The sequence below is a fragment of the Meleagris gallopavo genome, chromosome 3 (genome assembly GCF_905368555.1).
Source record: "Meleagris gallopavo chromosome 3, MGAL_WU_HG_1.1, whole genome shotgun sequence".
Lineage (NCBI taxonomy): Eukaryota > Metazoa > Chordata > Aves > Galliformes > Phasianidae > Meleagris > Meleagris gallopavo.
In genome coordinates this window covers 9,522,329-9,542,158 of record NC_139406.1, presented here as the reverse complement: position 1 = coordinate 9,542,158, position 19,830 = coordinate 9,522,329, and the positions used below count along the sequence as shown (strand labels likewise).

The 19,830-nt window shown below is 43.1% G+C and overlaps 1 protein-coding gene across 4 annotated transcripts in view; it reads left to right on the top strand.

Annotated features, from left to right (window-relative positions):
- Positions 1-13,240, top strand: part of HIVEP1 (HIVEP zinc finger 1) — a 116,189-nt gene extending 102,949 nt beyond the window's left edge. For 3 of the 4 annotated variants that reach the window (XM_085220199.1, XM_085220198.1, XM_085220200.1), the window contains 2 exons: positions 2,582-3,099; positions 5,851-7,574. In XM_085220199.1, the coding sequence (XP_085076325.1) occupies positions 2,582-3,099; positions 5,851-7,020 (1,688 nt within the window). In that variant the 3' untranslated portion in view covers positions 7,021-7,574. Of the gene's footprint in view, positions 1-2,581; positions 3,100-5,850; positions 7,575-9,601; positions 9,710-12,934 lie in introns of those variants that run through there. The other variant, XR_014882291.1, reaches the window with a different exon arrangement.
- Positions 13,241-19,830: the final 6,590 nt, after the last annotated feature.

Here is a 19,830-nt window from a genome sequence, read left to right as displayed (position 1 = left end):
CCATGCCTGGTTTTGCCACCTCCTTAAGCTCCAGATTCAGGTCCTCTCACAACTCCACAGATGTACAGTGATGCTTAAAGGGACGACTGACTACAGAAGCTTGGGCACCTCTTGTTTCAGTGGATCCACACGCAAGTATAGAAGGCAGAGCGGTCCTTTTCACATTGCCAGAACAGGCAAGTCAGGAATGCTTTGTTTTTCACATCTGATGTTTCAAAGCAGTGTGGGAGTAAGGGAGCTGTATTCACTGCTGTCACCTCGCCTACATTGCAGGCTCTGGCCCCAGGTAACCACTTTTAAATAGAAGCTGGCAAACTCATAAGGGGTGGAGGTAAACAGAGAAACAATAGAGGGAAATTATATCCCACAGAGCACTGCATTTAAGGAGTCTGTGTCCCACGCATAGTTCCCCTTCTCCCTTTCCATGTTTTCCTTCCAGAAGGCCTCTAGAATGCAGAAAATGCTCTGCATAAGCAGGGTTTTATAGTAAATCTTGTAGTGTTTCTAAATGCTGATTTGAAAATTAGATTTCTTACTTTAAATCAGGGCATGTTCAAGCATATATTTTGCCTGTTTTAAAAATGTGGTGTCAGTCTAATTACTTCAAGTAGTTTCTTTTGCCAGTGGAAACAGTCATTTGTGATGGCCGTCCAACTTGATAGAAAAGGTGATTCATTTAGAGAGAAGGAGAAAAAAGAAAAGAAGCAGTACAGTTTCTCAGAGGAGATAGATGTGTGTTGTTAGTAAAGAGGAGAGTACCACACAAAGAGACCCAGTAAAAACTACAGCACGAAACCCAAGACTTTGCAATGCCCCATGCAGTATTTAAAAAGATGGGAGAAATGTATAGGTCACCCTTTAGATGTAAAACACAGAGCAATTTGTGACGTCTGTTACAGAGGCATTGAGGGAATTTATTTCCATTCAAAACTCAAACATATGTGAGCATTCTAACTTTGTAGATTGTTTTGCTTTGCATATTAATTACCAAGAAGTATTAAATAGCAAGAAATGAGGAATGGAAATGACAGAAATGAAGACAAAATGCTGTTGAACAAATTATGTATTTTCTTCTTTGAATGATTTTGTAGATGACAGTTATAAATGAAGACTGGATAAAATCCTAAACCATATTTTTGTTAGTGTTATTCCAATGACCTGGAGGATTTAACGTATTTTTTAATAACATTTTGGTTTCATGCCTGCTGTAGAAAATGTAGAAAATCTATATTTTCCATATTTAGTTAATGTACAAATTACTGTGTAGGCAAGAGGGGGGCAAAATCATTACAGAGGGATTTTTTCAAAGAAGCTATTAGTCTTGTTCCTAATTGCACTGCTCATTTGAAACCATAAAGGCTTATAATGGTAGGTAGCTTGTTGAGAGGTAGCTCAATTAAACCCATTTATTTTACCTACAGCTCAAGATGCTTATTTTCGTTTTGGTAACTTAGCAGCCTAATGTATTTGTAATGCATTCTACTTTTTGAAAAGGTTTCTTTTTTTTTTTTTTTTTCCAGAGTCATTCATTTTGATGGTAAGTTGCTGTGCAGATTTCCCCAGAACAGAATCTCTAAATTTTTAGCTAACCAGCCATCCCTGCTTTTGCAGAGCCAAATGATTTTTATGCTGATATTTTTCTGGGAGCTCAGCAGACAGACCTTTAATCAAGTATGAAATATTAGTGCATCCAAAGCATTTTGTCTTTTTATAAAATGTGATCCCAGACAGTCTGGCTAGGAATCAGATACAGCAGATGGGATTTTGTCTCTTTACTAAAGAAGATTTTTTCTTTCCAACTTGTGGTATAAAAGAAGGAGAAAAGCTGCAGTAGAGCTGTATTACGTAGAAAAATTTACCGATAGACAGCACAAAGTATCTGTGCCAGTTTGACTTTAAGAGTTGAAGTCAGGAAGGCTTCTTCTTAGGAGTAAAATTTCATGCATAAGTAAGTTTTTATAGGATTAGGGCTTTCTTGCCTCTTAGGACATCTCGGGTGACTTGCTCATAATTCTTTAAAACGTGAACGAAGTGAGAAATCTGGTAAGGTCTAATTTGGTCTCTTTTGCCTGCTAACGAGACAGATTCCTGACTAACAGCCTCCAGTCTTTCTGTTTGTATCTTTCAAAACCCTTTGCAGCAGTGATTCATATTGGGTACAAGGACACCCACTTATGAGTCAGAACCAGCTAGAGAGTATCCCACTGTGAAGGTTGGCAGACGAGCTTCTCATGTCGTCACTGGGAACTTAATGAAGCAGGAATCTGCTCACTTCTCCCCAAGCGAAAAGAGCGAAGGGTGACTTTGAGCAAAAGGCTATAAATGGCTTAAAAGAACAACCAAACCCAGAAGGTGGAAAACAACAGGGAAACGGGAGATGAAAGATTATGTAACTGCATAATTTAATATGTATGCTGAAAAACAAAAGTGAAAATCTTCCTTGTTGGTTTGATGACGTGGGAAGAAGTTGAAAGATACACATGGCGTGCATTTTTTTGGCGTTTCTAATCACTCCCTCCTACCTCTTGTCTAATCAATCTGGAACCTTCATTGGCTTCACTTCTGATTCTTGCTTTTGCAGGTGAGAAGCAAAGGCTGGGCTGTGATCGGTCAGGCTTTGATGCGGAGGAATCTGATGGTGCGGATGAAGATGAAAATGACAATGAAGATGATGATGAAGACAGCCAAGCTGAGTCAGTCCTATCCACAACGCCCTCGGTGACAGCCAGCCCCCAGCATCACCCCTCTCGACACGGCCTGCAGGATGCCACAAGTGCTGATGAGGACAGCAGACTGCCAGACTGCTTTGGTGGGATTCACACGGACTCCATGGATGGTCTCCCAAAAGCACTGCTCACAAAGATGACTGTCCTTAGCGCAGCGCAGTCAGTTAGCAGGACCTCCAGGTCACCAGCAGAGTTTACCCACCAGGAAGAAAACGAGGACAAAGCCCAGGAGAGAGGAGCTGGTCCCCACAGTGCGGGTACTACACTGGTGGACTCTGCTCCTGCATCTCCAGGTCGCCATATGTCTGTGGATTACCCCGATCCAGAAACAACTGTGGCCCACTCCTCAGTAGCAACCACAATCCTTACAAAGGTAGGAGTCCAGTTCTGGGGTTGAGAGTGTTATTTAAAGATCACGTTGGTGATTTTTCAGAGGTCTTGCCCTTGATTCTTAGAGTTGTTGGCTCATGCTTTAAAAGAGTTGAAAATAGCTGAAGCACAGATGTGTAGAACTGTAGAGACAACAGTGTTGCAGTGGCACTACTTTTTAAAATTCTGTAATTCTGTCTGCATCGTTTCTGAAAGGATTAATTGTAATGTGGTCATTTCAGATGAATTTTGGAGCTAGTAGAATGTACTGCAAATGAGATTGGATATTACAGATATGTAAAATGAACGTATGGTGGGGGTTATGAAATTTTCAGTGGAAAATGATATAATTCAGAAGTCATTTTACTCTGAAATACAGCAGGAATCATTGGTAACTCCCAAGGAAGACTAATCTAGTCCCAAAGGTTTTTGCCTTACTGCTGTACAAAAAATTGGGCAGTTGCTTATCTCTCCCCAAATATGTTTAACAGTAAATTTAGAATGAGCACCATATGTTCAAGAAATCTAGGGATTGCCTCTGCAGAATAACAAAAGGAGATAGAAGCACAGATTTGAGACCTGAGTTCCCACTGCTCCCAGTTTTTCTCCAAATGAAGGAGCATTTTGATAGGAAAAGGATCATTTTTGCCCATGACTATTCTGGGCAGACAGAAGTGTGGAAAGATGAAGTCAGTCTATGTGCAAGACTGAAGGTGTATTCAGTAACATTTGCAACCAGTGCTTGTAAAGCTACAGGGAGCCAGCAGGTGTTAAGCATTTTACAGTCCAGCAGTATTCTAATGGAGCTTGATGGGGACAGCATAAATCATATACTTCATTGACCCTAATGATATCTTTTGAAAGTTCTGAATTCTTCCTGTGACCATGAGGGCAGTAGGGCTTCCCAGAGTAATGCCCAGAAAAATGTGATGCAAAATATTGCATAGTTTTAAGTAGTGGAGTAATTACCTCCCTCTCCATATGACTTCAACATAGATGCATGCAGTTACAGAAAAATAAGCAGCAGGAAATTTTCAAAATCATAAACAGCAGGTAAAGATTTGATTATAGTTCAAGTACCTAGTGACTTGTTCTTTGAAAATCTCTACTACTGAATTTGTTTTTTAAAGGAGTTAAGATAATGAACTGTTGGCAAGGAAAACCGGTAAAAATTATTGCCATAATTCATTGTTTGACATATCATCATTCCTGCTTGTAAGAACTGTGAGTGCCATGTGGCAAGTAAGAGTTGGAGCAATTTTGTAGTATGACAGGGAATAAGATGTAGTGGTCTCTGGTCACTGCAGACATCTGTCACAAAAGGTAGGACCATAATATTTGTGTTGTCTGTTCAGTTGTTATCCATAGATATCAAGAAGACATTTGACTGATTTTACTCTCTTAATCAAACAGAACCCCTGAAGGCTCAAGAAAATATTCACACAGATAAAATCGTGAAAAGTTCTTAAATTTGTATAACTCTAACAATTCTCCACATTAATATTAAAAAGGCATGTAAGTAATAAAAGGCAGTAATTCCAAACCAGACTGCCTCCTCCTTTCCCAGTCAGAGGAGTGGTAGCTGTGGTTCTAATGTTTAATCTGCAGTCTGTTCCTACCGTGCATGTTTGTGGATCCAACTTCTTGCCATTGAGACAAGGGATCAAGAAAGTTTAGGAAGGCTGTATGTTCTTTCAAAAGTATCTGTACCAGCTTATCAAGATTTCTAGTGAAATGTCAGACACCACTTAGTCCTGAGAAGGACTTTCAGTTCCTTCTGACACATGTCTTCCCATTTAGAATAGATGACACTGCATGGTCAATAAATTCTATTCAGCTTTAACCAGTACATTTCCTACTATCTGTTTTCAAAAACATTTCTGTTACTAATTTGTTTTTGTGCCTGCTCCAGAGATTTTTTGAGAATTTGGTCAGAGCCACTGAATTACAGTTTAGGACTCTGTAAACCAAATAAAGTTGTGCTGTTCTTTGTGTATTACAGACAGGCCTAAAATCAAAAATTAACTTCAACTGCAATTTAACACTTCTTGATTTAGGTGTTTTTAGGAAAGGAGTTGCCAGCCTTGGCCAGTAATAGAGTCTATATGAGAAGAAAAGAGAGTATATAATACAATTGTTTGTCCAGGTCTGTGCACCAGACCAAGGCAAGATGGGGCAGCTGTGGAATGTGGGTCTCACATCTCATTCCAGTGTCCATCCATGACCTCAGCCTCAGTGGGTGCTGCAGTTATCATTCCTTCTCTTGTCACCCATTTTCTGGGCTAGGGTAATAAATGGACAAACAGGTTGTGATGCTATCTCTGCCTTCCTGAGGCTGCAGTGCCTCTGGTAAGTGGATCTGGTGTATCAGAAGTGCCGGCTTATTTAACATATTTGCCTGTGGTGATTTTCACAATAAACAGCTCGCCAAAGCTACCTTCCTCCTTTAGAAAAAACAGCCACATACAGAGGATACTCAGCAATGTTTTTGAGTACTAGTGTTCAAGAGAAACGAACAAGGATAATCATGAGAGGAAAATTCAATTAGTAGGAGAGGAAGGAGTTGGAAAAAGAAAGGAAGGAAATCAGTTCATTGTTCAAGCTGGGCAGCATTTACCGTGAACCAGTCTGTTGTTGTTTTCATCTAAAACGAAGTGTGAGGGGGTGGGCAGCACGCCAAGCAACCTCGAGATTCCATGTAACCTGGGGGCAACAGCAGCCACCCTGTTAACACGTCCCTCTCGTTCTCCCCCAGAGCACGCCCTCTGCCAGCTCTCCCTCCTCACCCGCGGACCAGAGCCTGCGGACCACGACGGCGTCGCCCTACACCGAAATCCAGGAGGAGAAGCTGCCCGGCGCCCCACTGCGCTCCGCCGAGTTGAGGCCAAGCCAGACACACCTCTTCAGCCACCTTCCTCTGCATTCTCAGCAGCAGGCCAAGGCACCCTACGGCATGGTGCCAGTAGGGGGCCTTCAAGTGGTCCCTGCCGGCCTGGCCACCTACTCCACCTTTGTGCCCATTCAAGCGGGCCCGGTGCAACTCACCATTCCCGCCGTCGGCGTCATCCACAGAACTACGAGCGGCCTCGGCGAGGTGGGTTGCACCGCCTCGGGTGCCGCCACGAATCCCATCGGGGTTGCCGAAGTGAACAGCGTGGTGCCGTGTATTCCTATTGGCCAGATCAACGTGCCAGGCATCCAGGGTCTCAGCACGCCCAGCTTGCAGCCTCTCCCACCCCTCGGCATGGAGACGGTGAACATCTTAGGCCTGACAAACACGAACATAGCCCCACAGATGCGCCCGCCTGGAATCACTCTGAATGCCGTGGGCCTCCAGGTCCTGACTGCCAGCGCTACGCCCCAGGGCAAGCCCAGCCCTCAGGCGCACATCCCGGGCTTGCAGATACTGAACATTGCCTTGCCCACCCTCATCCCCTCCATCAGCCCGGTTGGCGCGGATGGGCAAGGAGCCTCCGAACCACCAGCTTCAGGCAGCAAAGCTGGTGACATTCAGCAAGAACCAGCTCCTGCCAGCTTCCCCGATGTGGGCCACGTGGCCAGGGCTGCTTCTCCTCAGGTGGTTGCCGGTGGCCAGCGGTACAGCGTGAAGAGCCTTGCGGAGCCTGCCCCTGCGAGTGACTATGAAAGACTCGATGGGCCGGGGAAAGGTGATGCTGAAAAGACTGACCTCGCCGACCACAATAAGCCAAAGTGCGACGCCTCTTCGGTTCAGGTCAAAAGGGCTTCCCCGGTACAGCCCCGCTCAAAGGTGAATTCTGACGTTTTAACCAAGTCCCCGCTCCATCGAACTGTCTCTCCGGATAGACAGGTACACAGGCCAGCAGCATTGCCCCGGAGGCAAAATACGGTGCAGTTTAGTGATGGCAGCAGTGACGATGAGGATAGACTCGTAATAGCAACCTAGTTTTTGTTTTCCATTGTGTTTATTTTTTTATAACACTTACAGGTTTCTTTGCAAACCTTCCTTTCCTTAAAGCACATTTTTCTGACACAAACCCATTACTAATCTTTGTGCAATCATGAACTCTTGACCAATAATTGTTGTTTCTTGTCAGCTCCAGCCATTTTTGTACATGTTGTATAGACGATTGTGCCTTTTTGGAGTTTTATGTTTAGAAACCTGTACAGATTGTTGAATATATATATATAAAATATATATATATAAAATATGTATATTAAACCCAGGTAGTTGCTTGTGTTTAGTAAGTAAACATCTTATGTCAGATAAATAAATGATTAAATTATATGTTGCACTGTTAAATGTAAATTTTTATGGCTGTGGGACAAAGTTTCTGTGTACAGATCTAGTATGTAAAACTCCATATTTATTGTATCCATATTAGTCTTGGAAAAGGGTCTGTCCATCTTTCTTGTGTAAGACGGTAGCTTTACACTTCAAAGAGAAATACAGTATCTGTGTTATGAAATATTACAGTAAAATTTTGTTTACTGACTTTATCATTGCTTACGTTGTACCTTCTTGATGCAAAGTTGGAGAAGTGCTCGACTCAGTCATTTCAGTGTCATTGCAATTGCTTTCAGCTTAAAAGGATTTGGCGATGGCATATGCCCACTTGATTTCACCTGCTGTAAGAGAAAGGGTACCTTCTTTAGGCATTTGGAAAAAAAGCTTCCACTGCAAAACATCTGGCAATGATGAAGCAGGGAGGGAATCCTTCGTTTTTTTTACAGTAAGCATCCACCAGCCCAATTTTTTTCCTCTTCATACCTTAAATTTGAAAGCTTCCCTGAGGGAAGAGGGTCAAGATGACATATTTTTGTAATGTTGAACTATAAAGCCACTTTTTATTGAAATTAAAATATTGTTAAACAAGAAAGGAATAGTTCTATGTCTGTTTTTAATTGCAAAATCTGCCCAGCAGTTGGTAAAACGAGACAAAGTTAATTGTTCCCTAAATTTGACTTTGCCTTACTCATTCAGTTTTACACATACAATTCATGTGCCCTTATACTGACAAACTTGTTATGGGCATACAAGACATGGATGGATCCCAGAGTCCTGCAACTGAATAAAAATTGTGTTTGCACACAGTGAATACAGTTCAAGGGTGCAGTGAAAATTTTCATGTGTTCAGCTGCTTGAGGAAAGAAGCCTTGCATGCTGTAAGGAAACGCATTTGTGAAAGTTTCAAGCTGACCTGTGATCTTCAAAGAGCTGCTTTTTACGCTGTGCCCTTGCATCACATTCTTGCAGTGATAAAAAGTTTATAAAACTATTTTAACAAACTAATTCCAGTCGAAAACTGGAAGATGTCGATCAGAAGCAGGATTGCCTATATGAAAATAACCAGGATGAGGGCACACAAAGCAGTTGGAGGAAAAGGGTGGGAAGCAAAGCATCGGGAGCAAAGCTGAATGAGAGCTGAGCTGTGTAGTTCACAGACCAACTCCTGCATCCAGCCCAGAGAAGTAATTCACACCTTGTACTGCTCGTATTCAGGAATGGCAATATTCAAGATCCCTTCTTAACCTTTCTTCAGCTTCTGTACTGTACCTGTGTTGTACTCGTTACATTATTCCATTAAGGTGTGTTGTGAATCTGTAGGCGATGTTGAGTGAGCTTTATTAACTTCCAGAGCACTTCAAGACCAGAGAATCATTTATATTACTGTGATCACCTGCCAGTTTTACTAATCCAGCCATTAGAAACGCACATGCTAGAAATGAGAAATTGCTCTCGGATCAGACGTGAACGTTGGTGACATTTCTGATTGTGTGGAGCCTCCGCTGAGGGCTGAGCACCCAAACCACGAAGCACTCTCAACTCACATTGAAGTTAATGAGAGTTAAGAGTTCTCAGCACTCCGCAGCGTCGGACTTCAAAGTTGTGAGTGTCTCGTGTGCAGCCACTGTGCAAAGTGTCACTGTGCTTTTGTATGTTCTTTTCATAAGCGTGTAGTGATGTCAGTGTGTCTTACATCATTATCATTTATACCAAACGTGAAATTACCTCAAACCATTGCTGCATTACGTATTATTTGAGAGCCTTGCTACTGGCACCAGGGGAGGGTTTGTTGTTAATCAATCCCAGAATCTTTGCATTAGTTTTGACTTCTTCAGAGTGAGCTTATACCAGAAAACTAGAACTGTGCTGATTAATTCGAGGCTATTTTCCTATAGCTATTTTCCATCCTGACTGGATCACACAGATTTACAGCAGTGTAAGCCTATCGCCAACATTTTGATTGCTATTGCAAGTATTAGTATTTCTCTGAATTTTATCAGGAAGCATTAAGAAGCGGCTGTTTCACATGCCCTGAAGTCCTGATTCAACTAACCATTTAGAAACTCCAGAGATTTACCATAGACGTATCTTAAATATTTAACTAGCAATTTTTCTGTGCTCTTCTTCTGAGAATTAATGCCAGGAAATACTGTACTGGCACAGAGAAGCAGTCACCAGTTTAACACAAACTTCATCCTGGTGAATCAGATCGTCTACATGTGTCTCTTTTCTGTTCCAGGTGTTTTGAAGACAACAAAGTCAAGAGATGGAAGTGGTATCTTGAAGAGTGGGAATGACAAGGCAACAGATAATGTCATAATGAGGAAAGTTAGATGTCTGTCATTTGGTAAGTCAACAGCAGTAAAATAGAGGAAAAGGACCAGTAAACAGTGTGCAGTCACCACACTTCACCATATAAAGCAGATGAGGAAGTATTCATATGAAGCAGGATCTCTGATACATCTAACTTTGTTCAAATGGAGTTGGGAGGACATCACACTTTTCTAGAAGATTTGCCACCCTGATGACTGTACTGTTTTCTTTCCCTCTAAAATGTTTCAAAATGAGTTTTCCTTGGGGTACTTCTATAGCACTGGGCGAAGGGGAAAAAAATTCTAGGAAAATGACCAAAGCAGGGAGAAGGTTACACTCCCTACCTCTCCTCTGTCAGTGCCTATCAGTTCCATTTTTGTCACGCATGTAACTAATATCTGTATTTGCACAGACCTGGGGATGCTGCTAGCAATTATATTTTCAATCTGAATTAATTCTTTTTCTACTTTAAATTGCATTTTCTTCTTTCAAATCAGTAGTAGTGCACTGTAGTGCATAATTGCACTCCCCTTGCCACAGGGATCCCTCTGTTCAAGTCAGCAGCAAACATCACAGAGATTTGCCAGTTCAGGATTAGGCACTGGCAGTCTTTGGATGGTGTAAATTATCACAGCTGAATTGGAGTAAATAGCACTGGGTTGTTTACTCAGGGATCAATTTTTAACGACTGTCAGACATCCTCTGGCAAATCCAGGACAGCTGTTCAAACATTAAAAGGCCAGGGTGAGTGTTTCTCCTCTGTGCACCCAGGCACAGTCTGGCATCTTCACACAACCTATTCCCATCAACAGGGTGCAAACAGGTGCTGGCTAAAGACTGGGCACAAGTACAGCTACAGTAAGGACATGACATGGTCAGCTTCTGTGAGAGACATGCAGATGCTTCCCTGTTAAAAGCCAGGGGCCCTCCCTAGAAAAAGAATCGAGCGGTTGCCTGGAGCTCTCCTTTCAGCTTGGACTGCAATTGATTTCTCATTGCAGGACGTGATGTTCGCTGGTAAGGTGGATATCAGATTTTGAAGATGGTTTGTTCTCTTGCAGTCCATGTGACAATATTGGTTTTAGGACAGGGACTCTATTAAAATAATGTGACTGTGTGTTTGGGGTTAATAAGCTGCATCATAACCTACCTGTTCCTTCTTAGTACAAAACCTAAAACACTGGCAGCCGCTTCTGCTGTAGTCAGCCTGAGACCTCTCTATCTGCAGCATTACAACCCCATGCCTGACAGAGGCATTTTGCATACACACAAATTGAAACACACATTGAATGTGCTTTATTTCAGACTGCATTCGTTGGCTGAACGCAGCCTCGGTCACCACAAAAACAAACATATACCTTAAAACAAAGACTTATTTTGCTTTACATTCAACTAAAAATTTTGGATGTTTTATTAATGTAGCAATAACAGATCTATCTCGCCTTCAGTGTACTGACACGTATGTTAAACAGAACACAAAATGACTTTTGCGATATTTTTTCCAGAAGCCCTCATTTTTTGCAAGATAGTCCTCACCGAAAGTTTTATCAGCACTTCAGTTTAAACCCATGAACAGCCCTTCAAAGATACTCTTAGCATGGGGATGGTTTCCTCAAAATCAAAACCTAAAAAGATCGGTTTTGGTGTGACTGGCTTGCCAAAAACCAGGGAAACCAAATAATCTACAATGAAGAGTGCTTGCTTGAGACAGCCTTCAGCCGATTCATCTGCAGGGCCTCTACTTCTGTTGCATTTGAAAGTTCCTTTGAGACATCCCCTAGCAGGGGATCTTTACCTTGCTGTCAAGCTTTGTAAGATGAACACCAGCTGTCTCCCACCATAGACTAAGTGTTACGGCCAGTCTGTAATTGTGAATGTTAAATTAGGAATGTCTTATAAAAGCATGTGGCCGGAATTGTCCTTCCGCGCCTTGAGAAATTCTCCTTTGCCTATGGATGGCCATCTTTAATGATATATAAAATATTAGAGCCTTAGGTCACATAGAAACCATTAATGGCTTTTGTGTCGAGGGTCAGACCGCTGTCATAGACCTGCAATTGTTAGCATAACACTGGATTGCTAACTCTATTCTTGGCTGAGGATAAAAGCAGGCTACTCTAAAATACGTCAGATTGTTTATTAGATAATCTTAAGTGGAATGGCTGTGGGTGGATGAGCAAACAGCAACAAGGATGTAACAGCATGTAATTATTTGATTTGATGTTCGTGTTTTGTTCCAGAAATGCTGAATCATAAAAAAGCCTTATGGCAAACATGTTGCTGGCATTATGTTTGCCCCTCCTCTTCTCCCCTCTACACAGACAGGACAGCTCCACATGTTAGGAGATGAATGGTGATTTGCAGATACTCCATGCGAGACCAAAGAAAACCATGCTAGCTGAAAGATGAGCAGGCTACACATTCCTCAGGTTCTGTCATGGAAAGAAAACTTGCCCTAAGACCAGTAAATTAGCCAGGCATGCTTAGTTTTCTTTGGTAATAGGAAGCTTCTTTCCCCTAAGAAGGTCAAATGTTAAGGCCTGTTTGGTTTTGTAGCTGTGTTCTCTTAGTGAATTTGAAATCCATTACCATGCACGAGGCATTGATGCTGGAAATAGGCCAGCTGAAGGCTGTTTGTGAGTTCCAGTATATCCACCATGTCCTCTTTTTGTTAAGTTAGGTGCTTAAAACATTCTCCTTGTGCTTTAGGAGTTCCACCCCTAAACCAACTGCAGGCATTTGTGAGCAAGGCTCTTCAGCGTCGACACCAAATACCTCCTCCTGAAAAACAAAAACCAATTTAGCAGAGGCGTCAGTTGCATCCAATAGATAGCATCTGTCTAATTTTTATTAGAAGGATGTGCATGGCAGGGAGTGTCACTGCACACATCCAGCCACCTGCCAGGAGCACAGGGCTGCCAAGCACCCTGCAGGCAGTGCTCCATGCTGAGGGTTGGGGATGACCAAGTCTCTGGGGTGCTTGGGCACAGGAAGGCAGCATCCTGTGTTTCAGCCCCATTGGCCAGCAGAGGTGTGTCCCCAGTTTGGAAAAACAATCCAGAAGCCAAAACAGAAGCAAATGTTGAAACAGCGGCTCTTTGCAATGTAGATGTTGATGTTTTCTTCTGGACATCAGAGTTTGCTTTGCCAACAGATCCAGTGGGCGTTCAGAAACCATTTTTGACGCTTGGAGGTTTAAATCATGTTTCTTTGTTTATCCCCATCCTTATAATATCCTCTGACTCTCTCTTATTTACAGTGTTTCAGAGCAAGAGCTCCCACACCTAGTGCTGATGAATTCTGCTGAACTGGGTACTTGGCTTCCTTGTGGATATCCTGTTCTCCTGTGAATCACTGTTCCTCCTCAATGCATCCTCCAACTGAGATCAAAGACACAGAATATATTAGGTATGAAGGCATCAGACAGCTCAAACAGATTAGAAAAAGCACACGCAAAGAAATGCATCCCAGCTTCTCTCTTGTGTCCTGCTGAAAATGGGCACAGCGCAAAGCATTTGCAATATAGAAACAGTAGACGGGGGGAAAAAAGTAGGGGGGGGAAAAAAAAAAAAGAGACTTTGGAAATTATGTAGTTTACCCAGAGCCAGCTACAAATTACCCTTTCCCTTACAGTATTTGCATTCTGTACTTTGTTCTTCCTTGCACTTGGGAACTGCATCTGATGGAGGATGACACCTGTGAGCATCAGCAGAGAACACAGCATCAGCACAGACCTTGGTGGTGCTGGTCTCAGTGTTGAGCCTTGCCTGCAAACACACAATTAAAGGAACATGAAAGCATGTGGTCTGTGTCCTTCAAGTTTATGCGTTGCGTTGTGTTCTTGGTGGTTTTATTCGATGGTCCATTTAATGATACAAACAACTGAGAAAATGAGTGAAATGCCAAAACTTGGGGGCACCAGGTCAACATTGATTATCTTAATCACCCCTTCTCCCCTTGCAGTCTCTGAACACAGGTTTGGACTAAGTCAGTTAAGTCTTTATTTTAGCAGTGTTTGATCTTGAAGTCTGCACAAATAATTATTCTTTTAAGATTCTGAACCGTGGTTGCTGGTTTTTCTTTTTTTCAATAGAATTTTAAACTCCCCTTTTAACGTGTGCCTTTTGATCCTTATTATTTAAGAACAAGAGCTGTGTCTGATTTGGGACAGCCGACGATGTGTTTGGATAACGAGAGCCCATTTTTGTGGGAGTGTTGGACAATCTATTGTGATTTTTCAAGAAGCTGTTCCTCCAGTGAGTGCAAATAGCCAAATGGTGGACCAAAGGCTGCGTCAGTCTTACTCCAACTAAGTAACTTACTCCAATCATCAATGCACCAGAAGCAGTGCCTGATCACATCACTTTACAGTGCTGGAGAGAAAGAGGGGCAATGGCTGGTTTTCCAGTAAAGCTGTCTGCACAATGGTTTTTGCATGGGCAATTGAGCTGAAGCCAGCTTTGCCCGTACCCCTGTTGAGTACCTTTCGAGCTTCTGGTACCAACAAAAAAGGGACGAGATCTGAGATGAGGTTGGACTTCGATGCTTTGGAGGAGGAGGTTGAATACTTCTGAAATAATTCATTTTCAGACCATGACCTTGGTGTGATGGGGAGCAGTGTCCTTCTGCCTGCAGGGTGGCCAGGATTTCACTCATGGATCTCAAAGGCTGAAGCAGGGAGGGTATCCAAGCACAGAACGTGGCTATTTCTGGCGCAATGAGGATTGCTGTTAATGACACAGGAAAGAGATTTTTTTTTTTTTTAAGCCTGGCATTGCTCCTTCAAGCAAATTAACGTCTGATACATTTGCATTTCTACGTGTCATTAACCCAGATGCATACTGCAGGCCCTACAAGCTTGTGTCTGCTGGCAAGGCTAAATCTTGCTCTCTCACGTTCCTAACACACTGAGGGAATTTGGAGTCTCTCAGTTTGAAGCTGACTTGCTATTTTGACTAATTGCTTCTGGTAACAGTTAATAGCGTTCTGCAAAGGCGCTTCATCTGCTGACAGCAGATTGATGTAAGGAAGGGACACAGTTCACGTTTCCAAAGGGAGCATCGGGAAACCCATTACCGGCTTCATTAATCTGTTAATAATAAAATTAAAGTACAAATAAAATGTGACAAATTGGGTTCTGTTGTGAAAGTCACTTTAACAGGAGGTTCTGAATAAAGGTCAAAACAGACTCTGATTTCTGCTGTGTTTTAATAGTAGAATCAGAGGAAAGCAGTGTAGAAACACTGTAATTAATCCGGTGGTACTATAATTGTCCCCAAACGATACAGAAAGAGTTTGACAAGTGGTTTTTTTTTTTTAATCTTGAGAGCATTTACAAAACCTGGGACATGAAGCTTTGTCACACAATGTTTAAATGCTAATCCAATTTCACGGGAAGCTTCCAATAATGAAGGTACAGGAGATGAACAGGCTCTCCTTGCCTGCATATCCACGGCTGCCCATACAGTTGAAACTCAAGTTTACCTGGCACAGGGACGAAAGAGGTTGGAAGAGCCTCCCATGTGCAGATCTCCCAGCAGCAGTCTCAGAGATGAGCCTGATATCATAGTGAGGCACTGGAATGGGCTGCCCAGGGACGTGGTGGAATCATCATCCCTGAGGTGCTCAGGAACCGTGTGGATGTGGCAGTGAGGGACACGGTTAGTGGGCATGGTGGGAATGGGTTGGACAAGATGAGCTTACAGGTCTTAATGATTATCATGTCCTGTGATTCTGTGATCAGAAAGAGGCTTCATCAGAGAGTCAAGAAATGAAATGGGACGTCTCTTTTCTGGTAAGACAAGGTTGGCTCGCTGTGGAGACACGGCTGCAAGGAGCAGAGGGCTTCCTTCCTGCAACCTGGCAGAGCGTGGTCTACTGTGGGCTCCCGAACCCACAGCAGCTCCCGAGGGAGCCCGGACAGGCAAACACAGAAACGCATTAACGCGAGGTATTTGGAGGGAACGGCTCATTAAGTCAGGCAGGGTGACTGCATGCAAAACTGCTAGCTGTATTTTAAAAATCAGCAGGCTGTCCTTTTGGTTTGTGTGAGTCAGGAGGAGTCTGCACAGCTTTCTTCTCTGGTCCTTGGAGAGAGAATCTCAGGCCCGCAGAGAGCAGCACCGTGTGGAGTGAGCCATGTCTGCAAGGGGAGGAGGGGGCTGGCAGCAGGGAGGGCAGGCTTGTCACCTCATCCCTGAGAGGGGCAGTGGGAGGTGTGAACAGCCTGGAGAGGATTTACCCCAGTTGATGGGCTGCAGCCTGCAAAAGGCAAGAAGCCTGGAAATCGGATCTGAGCTGGGCTCAGAAATCTGGAAATGAGTGGACTGTGTGACAGGCTATTAAGCACCAAGCACAGGATGCGGAGGGAGACAGCAGGCTGCTCTTTCTCTGGTAAGAAGGGGCTGGAGAGAGGCTCACGCAGCCATGTTGCTTCGGCACAACATCTAGTGATGCTCAGGAGCACCATCCTGACTCCAGCTGCTTGCTTTATACCTTCAGTTTCACATTTAATACTTACTGGCCATAAATGTCAGGTTAGCTCTCTGTTCCTTATTCTGGACTTTGGAAGTGCTGCTATCCAGGAATGAGATTTCTACCTCTGTAGGTAAACTTGGGGCTGCCCAGGATATTCCTGATGGCTATGACACCTACCAGGTTGCTGACTCTTCCTCACAGTGTTTGCTGGCCAGATTAGCTGTGTTTCAAGGAGAGGGCCTTCCTACTGCTGTTACCTACTTAGAGGATCCCACAGCTGCCTGTCATACAGGCAATGGTACCTCTGGTTTTCTTCTTACCCTTTCTGTACAGGACATTCCTCCCTTGGAACTGTTTTCTCTCTCTTCTTCCCAAAGAGTTCCTCTTCAAAGGCAGCAATTGTAACAGCAAGACCCCAGCCTTGATTTTTGGGGTGCCTCTAGTCTTCTAAACTAATCTGCCAGAACTTTTATAATACACGAGATGAGCTATAGCCAACCCAAAATAAATCTGCCAGATATTTCTTTAATGGTTTCACTGCCACCTTCTTTCTGTTCTGCTTTGGATTGCTGACTATAACATTGATTAAATGGCATTTTTAATCCAGGTTTCTGTGTCCTGTCACCAGCTGCAGTACATCTCTCTATAAAGTTAAAAGGAGAGGCCAGGGAAATCTCTGCCTTTGTGTTCAAATCCTCGTTGTTTATGGCCAGCAGCACTGAATTTCGATTTTTGTTCTCTCTTCAGACAGCGAGCAGCAGAGCACACGTGCCATTCTGCATGGAAGATTGGGATTGGTACATACAAAGCAGAAAACATCTATTTCACACTGAGAAATTAAGGATCAGAATGTTTATTAAGGAAGTTAATTGCTTTTCTTGTTTGTTTTCCTTTTGTTTTGTTTCTTTTGTTTCTTTTTCTTTTTGCAATGGCAGTGTCTCAGCATTGTGCTCACAACGCACTTTGTGTCTCCACTGTCACTCCATTTAAAGCTAAATACCTCTCTGCTCTACAGGTCTTCTTTCAGTGGTGACAAGGAGCAGCAAGGCAAGAATGACACCAAGGCTGAGAGCTGAAGCCTCGCTGATGGACAAGGAGCACAGAGCCGCAGCCTCAAGCAGGGAGGGCAGGGAAATAACTAGGGGTAGCCCGAAGTCCAGCTCTCTCCAGGCAAGTCCACAGCAGCCATGCAGGTCCAACCTCAAACCAAGACACTGGCCCACATGTTTGGCCTGGGTCAGTGTTGATCCATGTCCAGGCAGGAGCACAACTGTGACCATCACAGGTGGGGCTGAAGACCAGAGCCTTTGCTAAAGATCAGTGTTCTAGCTAAGCACTTACATGTGCACCTGGTGTGCCAATCTCATCTACAGAAACCATCTCAAAGCTTCCCATACAGCCTAAGTGGCTGCTGTCCCTTTCATGAAGTTTTTTTTCTGCTCTCATGGGCTTCTCACAGTCAAACAAAATAGTAAGAAACAGAAAAGAAATAAGGTTTCAGCAGTAAAACATTAACCAGCCCAAGGAAGATCAGAGAGAAATTTAATACACCTGCTCATAGTTTGGAATACCAAACTATTACTGAAATGATTTAGAAGATCCCAGATGAGGGTGGATCAGTTGTTGTTTTTCCAGGAGACGCCTAAGAGGTGACTAGCTCACTCTTTGTATAAATTATATGAAAGTGTCAGAAAGGAAAGGGCTATTTCCTTGAGTAAAGAAGCAAAATGCAAGCTTCATTGAGCAAAGAAGCATGTTAGACATGTGTGTTGTTGTAAAGATAGAAGGCAAATGAGGATATGTAGTCAACATGTGAACAGTTTCATGTGGGATGTTCCCCATTCCTTTCAGTCTTATGTCAATATTTGGACATTTTTCTCCATGGCTCAGGCAGTACTTTTGAGCTCAGCACAGAATTTATTGAATGAGACTTTTTTGGTCTGTATTAAACAGAAGACAGGAGAGAATCTGAATTGTCCCCATAGCTGAAAAATTGATGTTCATATGAATTTATGGGACTGGAGCTTCCTTTCATTGTAAGACCAGAGCTTATGGCTGGTTGCCTGCCCTGGGGGGAAGGACAGGTACCACCTAGAGGTGCATGTGTTGGACATCAACTGTTACTGCTCTCACAGCACTCCACCTCTCAAAAGCATCCCTGACTGAGTATTTTCAACACACTTTTAAGGGGATATTTTGCATCCTAAAGCCCAGGCCTGAAACCTGCAATGATTTATGTCACTGACACTCTCCAAATCCTGTCACAGTAAGACTGAGGGATGGTCACCAAGTCAATCGCAATCCATAAAATCAGGTGCTTGTCAAGTCAAAGGGACAAGTCACAGCTGTTATGATCAAAACTCAGCAACGTAAGTTTATGAAATTTCAAGGCCTGTAAGGATCAGAACAGGGGGGAAGATACTGTTGGGCCCTGTTGGACCTGGGCAGTCACTGGTGCTGCAGTCTCTTAACAAAATTATAATTCTAGATTATACCCTGATGCTGGAGGAGTAAGGGAAGATCTGTTGAAAATTAAAAATTACAAAAACAACGACAACAAACAAACAGAAAAAAAACCAACACCATATTAAACTACTGTTATTAGACTACTACCAGTGGGAGGCTGAGGTCTGACCCACCATCCTCCTTTTGCCTGGGTAGAGGATGATGTCCTCAGAGCCAGGAGTGCAGCCTGTGGGTAGGAGGAAAGGTGGGATGATGTGGGGCAAGAAAAGCACAGGTTGGCAGGTCCATGCATTTCAGGCAAAAGTCCTCATATCTTCAGAGAAGTGGGACTTTCGGGCCTTTCTCCTCTCTGAAAACCAGGTTACACCAGAGATACATGTATATTTTGCATACGTGGATCTCCACCACAACTGTCTCCCTCTAAGGAGAAGGAAGGCCAGGCAGGCCTCCATATTACTGAGTGCTTTGGCAGCCCAACCTCTGGAAGAAACATAAGGCTGGGATCCAACCACTAAGCGTTCATCAGGGCCATGAGACCATTCCTAATGGGATTCTCTCCCCCACATCCCTCCCTTCTCTTCTTACAGTTGCTTTAGCTGTGTCCCTTTGCTCCTGATGCTTCTTCATTCATGTCTTCCCTAAGTAAGCCTATGCTTATGACATTAAATACATTTACTGTGTGTTGGTATAAAGCAATTGCTTTTAAATGATTATCTTCCCCTTTCTGTTATTACCTCTTTATTTCCTCTGCTACTTTTCTTCGTGAGTTATGTGAGGAAGAAATTACTGCTATTTTGTCTGGAGGTTTCCCTGAGGAACCTTGTCAAAATGAACAGTCCTTTTACTAAGCTTTTCCATAAAGATTGAGCAAAAATAAAACAAAATAATTAAATAGCTCCTGAAAGAATTCAGTGTCTAAAACCCTGGGGGGAAATAATGGCTCCATCTACGCTGTTTTGAAAGCCTTTATTGTAGCTCAGCATTTATATTCTGCATAGGGTCTTTCAGTGTCATCATCATCTCCATGAGATCTGAGTACTTTCCAGGCATGCAGTTAAGTGACGTGACTAACAGGTGCCGTGTGCTCATTCTCATATCCTCTTCCCAAAGGGAGAAACCAGTGTGCTTGGGAGCCTTGTTTTGGAAGCATATTGCTTTTATTTGAGGCATATTTTATTTTTGCTTTTAGTGTACTTGTTATCATCTGTTTCT